At 35.7% G+C, this 7,202-nt stretch overlaps 1 protein-coding gene across 4 annotated transcripts in view; it reads left to right on the forward strand.

Annotated features, from left to right (window-relative positions):
• LOC107663650 (zinc finger MYND domain-containing protein 11-like) overlaps positions 1–7,202 on the forward strand; it is a 24,805-nt gene that overhangs the window by 7,174 nt on the left and 10,429 nt on the right. The window contains exons 2-6 of one of the 4 annotated variants that reach the window (XM_016453888.1): positions 2,112–2,243; positions 2,335–2,494; positions 4,743–4,766; positions 5,100–5,132; positions 6,565–6,726. In XM_016453888.1, coding sequence (XP_016309374.1) covers positions 2,128–2,243; positions 2,335–2,494; positions 4,743–4,766; positions 5,100–5,132; positions 6,565–6,726 — 495 coding nt within the window. In that variant the 5' untranslated portion in view covers positions 2,112–2,127. The remainder of the gene's footprint in view (positions 1–2,111; positions 2,244–2,334; positions 2,495–4,742; positions 4,767–5,099; positions 5,133–6,564; positions 6,727–7,202) is intronic. The other 3 variants (XM_016453890.1, XM_016453889.1, XM_016453891.1) reach the window with 3 other exon arrangements.

Here is a 7,202-nt window from a genome sequence, read left to right on the forward strand (position 1 = left end):
ATCACCCACTGACTTTCAAAGCTGCTACATAGTAACGACTTTCTACTTCGAGGATCTTGATAGAAATGTAGTGGAGTGAAAAGTACAACATTTGTCTTTCAAATGTAGTGAAGTTAAAGTCATAAGTTCCCAGAAAAAATAATACTCAAGTAAAGTACCGATACTCAAAAAGTGTACTTGAGTACAATACTCAAGTAAATTGACTTAGTTACTGTCCGCCTCTGTTCAAAAGGAGTTCCAGCTCTTCATCCTCTGTAAGAACCATCTGGCAGTTGAATGTAGAAGCTGTAACTTACAGTATGCACAACAGCAATAAATATGACAGTCATATTTATCTGTTCTTCATGCCACATTCTAATATACTGCTGGCAGTAGGGCTGTCACGATTATGAAATTTGGCTGACGAATAATTGTCTAAAAATAGTCACGGTTATTGTGATTGTCTGTTTTAGGGCTTTGGCGTTTATGCCAATTATCATGATTAATTGTCTGTTTTTTATGGCTTTCGTTATATAATTGTGATTAATTTAAGGGTTCAGTAAATAATTATGATGTTATCTTTTAATCTTTTTTGAGTTATTATTTTGCAGTGTAAGATTACATAGTATTACAAATTCTAAGAATCGGCCAATACCGATCCAACACCAGCGCTATTTTTTTTTTCTACACCACTACAGAATATCAATACTGTGTTTGCGGAACTAATGGTCACTCTTTTTTAACCCTTTGTTAAACATAATCCACTAAATACTCACTTCCTCATTACAGAGAAAAACTACATTTGAATAAAAATATATAAGTTATGAAATTGAAGCAGCATAAGTCACAGCGCACTGCATTCCACACGGTACAAACAAAGAGAATAGAAATGAGAGAGCAATGAACTCCAGCAAGATGTCATTTTATGCGAATCCCCAGACCTTTACCTACACATCAAGTATTATAATGGGAATATATCATAACTGAACGTGACGTGCTGTTTGAATGCTGAGCGGAGAATGACTGACAGCTGCAGCAGAAGGAAGATCAATTTCTGTAAACTTAAATTTAACAATGTAAATATAATTCTGTCCCTCACATTAAGATTTGTAATGGCTTCAGATGATATAGACTATACAGTGCATGAAAATCAAACTGGTGCTCTTCTGTTTCTTTTGGTGTATGACTCCCCCTTGTGCCATATAAAAAGCACAATAATCGCGGTTGTCTGAAACAAACGCGGTTAGATCAAATAATCACGAATAGACGGTTATTTAATTATCGCGACAGGCCTAGCTGGCACTCTGCAGAGTGAATACTGCTGAGGGTTTTTATAGAACTGGTTTTGCTTTCTACATGTCATTTTGACTGTAAATCTCCGCTCCTCTGTAATGATAATGAGGAACTTGTTGTTGTCTTCAATATCTTTTGACATCAATTTTTCCTTTCTCTTTGGAGTGTTACAAGCTCTTGGTGCATAAAGAAGATCTGTAAAGTTGCAAAGACTAAAGTCTCAAATCCAAAGAGATATTCTTTATAAAGACTGCGCTTGTCAAAAGAGGCGGCTTTGTTGAAAACGACGCGTTTGAGAGAGGTGGGGCCTAGAGGACCTACAATAATGTACAGTATTTTAAAAATAATGTGTTTTTTTAACATTAAAGCATGTCAACATATTCTGTTACACCAAATACACAAAATAATGATCTTTAAAATAGCATCATATGACCCCTTTAAGAGTTTTATAAGAAAGCTTAATGTTTAACCTGGTAAGTGTTTTTTATATAAAGATCCTAGAAGAATTTCCGCCCTAGGTTTACATGTGATTATAGATGCAGGAGCTCTTTATAAAGAGAACAGAGTTCATTTAGATGAAGACTTAATGATGAAGTTATGTTATACTTTGGTGCCATTTTTCGTGAAGATCTATTGTTTGTCCACAACGATGTAGATGCACAATGAGAGGCACTCTAGAGAGAAATGGTGTGTAATTTGATGCCGTCTCTGACAAAACAAACAAATATTTGCATTTTGCTGTTTTATATGCAAGCACCTAAGCGCTTCAGACTGTACTTTGCTTATTGTGAGCAGCGTATGTGTTTGTTCAAGAGCTTGTTCTGGTTTAATTATTCTAGGTTGAAACTGGCCATAATGTCAAGGGTGGTGAAAAAGAGGCAAGCGGACCCCAAGGTGGTTCAGTATGTCTGGTCAGCCATCGAAGTCATCCGCAATCAGAAACAAATCGCAAACATGGACAGAATCTCAAAGTAAATGCTTTAATTCTTGTCTCTTTTCTAATAATATCAATGTATACATTTAAATCCTATCTAAGAGATGGCCTTGCGTGTTTTGGTGCAGATATTTAAGTCGTGTGTATGGGATGCACCATAAAGACACGGCCAGACATCTAGTTCTGGCTGTGAAAGACGGTCTGGTGGTGGAGACGCTCACAGTGGGCTGCAAAGGCTCCAAGGCCGGGATCGAACAGGAGGGATACTGGCTTCCAGGAGACGAGATGGTGAGACATAAACCAGAGCATGTCTATTTTAAACATAACATACTTTTATCTACATGCCTCCTAGATAGGGCTGTCCAAAAAAAATTTGAATTTCGAATATCCGTCGAATTAAAAAAAAAAAAAAAATCCACATTCGAATGCAAAAACGTTGCATTTGAATTTTAGGTCTGAGTTAGCCGTCAGGCAGCCTTATCAGTGGCTCACGAAATGCAAAGACAATGTAAGTGTCATTGCATTTTAATGCTTTTGTTAGCCTATCCAGCTGAACCCACTAGATGCGGCGCTGCTACGTTGTTCATTCAATATATTGTGGAAAACGAGAGCAGCAGTGTGGCGAAGATGTTGTTTACGGCGAAACTGAAACCAAGCCATTCACACAGAACGCATATTTATCACATTTTCTAGCGGGGCATCTATCAGTGTTGCACTCGCGTCTCGCACAAGAGAGCGGCACGTTTAGAAAGCCATGTAAAATTAATGTAAGTTCAACTTTTAAAAAACATGTCTCAAGACTTTATGGCGGTTTTTCCCCAGCCCACTGTATCTCATGTTTTTAAATGAAGAAAGTAGCCTACTCTTTGTGATTTGGTTTTCGGTCCTTTGTATTAAACTATACATACATGCATGGTGCTGGGTTTTTTTCTAATTGTTTAAGCAACTTTATTAAGTATATATGGTTTATAAACATTATTTTAAACATTATGCACTTTTTTTCAAAGATAGTCGTGTTATTTTATTACGCTTTGAAGAAACATGCATAATATTTTGCTCGATGCGCCCTCTTGTGGCCTCAGAAGAGAAGCCAAAAGCTTTTTTCCCCTAACTGAAATTATGCCTTTTAAATTCGAATATAATTCGAATTTTCATTATATTTAAGTGGAAAATTCTAATTTAGTTTTTCAGTCATTTTGATAGCCCTACTCCTAGATAAAAATGCTAAAGGTAAACATGGCTTGGTTTTACTACATATTAATCAAATGAAATAAAGAGCTCAAAATGTAGATATGCTGCTGGCTTCAGCACAGCCGTGTGTTACTGAAGACCATCAGTAAAACATTTGATTGGTTCCTCAGCTTATATGGACCAAAAAAAAACAAACAAAAAAAACTCAACAGTGAGTTTTCAGCTGTCAACTTCCTCCGTATGCACTAGTGATGGTAGATGCTGATGTTTCAGTGACTTCACCAGCACATAGAGACATTCCTCTGCTGTGTGAGAGAGCATGCTTGAAGGAAGCACTGTTTGTTTTTGGGGTATGGCTTACAGCTAAAAAGATACATATCTATCCCAGGTTTCATCAGCTATATGTGGTCTTCATTCAATATTCAAATATTTGCTTATTTGTATGACAGCCCTGTCTACATACACTACTATTCAAACTGTGGGATCAGTTTGAAAGAAATTAATTTGATTAAATTTGATCAACTTTGACAGTAAAGACTTTTACATTGTTACATTTTCTTATTTCAAAGAAATGTTCTTTTGAACTTTCTATTCATTTTAGTATCCTAAAAACAATGTATCTCCACGAAAATATCAAGCAGCAAAACTGTTTTCAACATTGATGATAAGAAATCAGCATCTTCAGCACCAAATCAGCATATTAGAATGATTTCTGAAAGATCATGTGACACTGAAGACTGGAGTAATGGCTGCTGAAAATTCAGCTTTGCCAACACAGGAATAAATTACATTTTAAAATATAATCAAGTAGAAATCAGTTATTTTAAATTGTAATAATTTTTCACAATATTACTGTATTTTTCATCAAATAAATGCAGCCTTGGTGAGCTTCTTTCAGAAATATTTAAAATAATCTCATTGACCCCAAACTTTTGAATACTAGTTTATGTATACACAGCATATTTATGAATATATGAGCAGATCAGTGGTTCCCAACCACATTCCTGGAGCCCCCCCAACACTGCACATTTTGCATCTCTCCTTTGTCTGACACCCATTTCAGGTCTTAGAGTCTCTACTAATGAGCTGAGGACCTCAATCAGGGTGTGTTTGATTAAGGAGACATGAAAAACATGCAGTGTTGGTGGGGCGCCAGGAATGTGGTTGGGAACCCCTGGTATAGATTCATGTTTTTGTTGTTGTGTGCTGCATTCTGGTATTTCTCACACATACCAAACACCCACCCGCGAGTTCCTAACAAGGAGCGCCTGTGGTTAGTTTCAGCCAACCCCAGCTCTTAGATTAGGATTTTAAACAATGTTTTTTGGATCACTTGCAATCACAGGAGCAGATGTCAGAGGGAAGCAAGGTATGTTTACATCCAGTTGTTGTGATTTCATTAATTAACAACATAATCTGCCCTTTAGTTAATAGTATGTGTAACCTGTGCATGGGACAGCAGCTGAATTGAAGGGAGCTTCCGTGTGGCCTTTAGACATTTGCCTCCAAAATTTAAAGATGTCCATGAAATTTAAATCAATAATGCACGTTCTATTTAACTGTCAATCAAAATATCATGATAATACACACTATTTATACTGGCATCAACAAGCTTCATTTCGCTTCAGTGCTGTGCTGTGAGGTTTTGTGCACTTTGTTTTGTCACTGAATGCTCATTATTAGTGATTTCTCTCTCCTTTAGCCCTCTCTGCCTTCTGAAGCTCTTTTCCAAGATGTGCGTATGCTTCACACATATTATTCTTACATGTTTTCAAATCAAATTTTGTTTTTTGCGAGATTTGTATGTCAATGTCAAGACCAGTTCAATGTCAGAACCAGTCACAGTCAGACCTGTGTTTTGCCAAGTTAACAAGCTGTTTACTAGGGCTAAGACCAGTGTCAGCAGTTAACTTGCTTATTCAAGGACAATTTGCACATTCAGAGCTGATTTCTGCATTTTTATATTTATAAGGGCATGTTCCGTATATGCAGAATGTATTTAATTCATTAACAGAAATTCTCGATCTAAATAATTAGAAATCTATATTTATGAATACGTGTAATTATTATATTTGTTATTAAGAAATATATCGGTTATTTAACGTGAATGTGTCACTGTATTAGCATTTTTGCTTCAAACCCGTTTACTTCTTACACTGGTTTAGACCCATTTTAAAGGTAAGAATAAAAACTATTTGCAGACAGTAGCAGCATTTTCTGAAGTAAAACTTTGGTCAAAGCCTGCAGATTTTGTACTCTAACCAGAAAAGTGAATATGGTGGAATGTCTCTGGTGTGTATTGAGGTGTGTGCAGTAGATTGGTGATATTTTTAGAGGATAGCTTTAACATACGTTGAATGTGATCGTGGCATGTGGATTGCTCACCATTTCTTTCAAAGAATATTTAGTCATGTTTAAGGTTTGATTTAAATGGCCATTTGGTTGAAAATACATGGTGGTATTTTCTTTGTTTTAAATCTGTTGCTTTCATAGTATCTGAAACGGTTTAATCTCTGTTAATCAGGCTTTATCCAGGTTTGAACTATTTCCAAATTTCATTTGAATTGTAAAAACATCGGAGTCATAAAAAATGGTCATGTAAATTGAACCAAAATGCAAAAATGTAACATGTTTATGTTCCTCTCATAATATCAAACATATTATACACCTACAATTTTTTGATTAATGTTAGTTTGTTACATTACATTATTATAACTAATGAGCGGGTTTTATATTTTTGCTTTCTTGGTGCTTTGGAAAAACTGCTAATTATAGAAGCGCAGCCCTCGTACTCTGTATTCTCTTAGCTTCAAATGTTGATTAAAAAATAATTTAAAAATTATGATAATAATAAATAAAATAATATTTGAATACATTGGACAGAATATATTTATAAATATAATAAAACCAAATTGACACGTGAAAACCTTTTGCATGTTGTTGGTGCTTTTACTTAAGCTATTTATTAGTAGTCTCTCAGGGCTCTCTGGTCACAAATTTGAAAAACTTTTCAGAGTAAGAGGGCTGATCTTAAATCCATTTCGTCAAGAACTTGTTTGCAGGTCATGAAAATAATAATCATTCCTGGATCGGTGGTTTTGTTTCCGGGGCCTTGGTGGTGGCCCAGGTGGGCGGGGATGTGCATTACTATACTGTGTGTGTTTCAGGACTGGGAAGCAGAAAGTCATGACTGGTACTGCTTTGAGTGTCACCTTCCTGGAGACGTGCTGGAGTGTGATGGCTGTTTCCGTGTCTACCACCTCCGATGTGTGTCTGAAGACCAGAGGCCACGGGACACAACCTCCCACTGGCAGTGCGGCATCTGCAGGGTGGGTATAGAGAGCTCATTAGAAAACGACTAGCTCAGATTGAAAATTCTGACTGAATTAGATGTTCAAAGCCACTTTAGCTGATACACTCATTTGCCAAATTATGTTGTTTTGGCAACAGCTTATAGTTTAGGTATTATAGTTTAGGATAATTTTTATTTGATGAAAAAAATGTAATTAAGTTAATTTTTAAAATTAGAATGTCAGCATAGAATGATTTCTATAAGAAGAAGACTGGAGTAATGGCTGCTGTAAATTCAGTTTTGCCATCACAGGAATAAATTAAATTTTAAAATATATAAAAATACAAAACAGTTATTTTACATTGTAATAATATTTCACAATGTTGCTGTTTTTACTGTATTTTAGATCAAATGAATGCAGCCTTGGTGAGCATAAGAGACTTCTTAAAAAAAACTATTGAACAGTAGTGTAAATTCAGTAGTGTAAATGTGAAATGCATGTTTGTTATTTTT

The sequence above is a fragment of the Sinocyclocheilus anshuiensis genome, unplaced genomic scaffold, assembly GCF_001515605.1.
Source record: "Sinocyclocheilus anshuiensis isolate Anshui unplaced genomic scaffold, SAMN03320099.WGS_v1.1 scaffold928, whole genome shotgun sequence".
Classification (NCBI taxonomy): Eukaryota; Metazoa; Chordata; class Actinopteri; order Cypriniformes; family Cyprinidae; genus Sinocyclocheilus; species Sinocyclocheilus anshuiensis.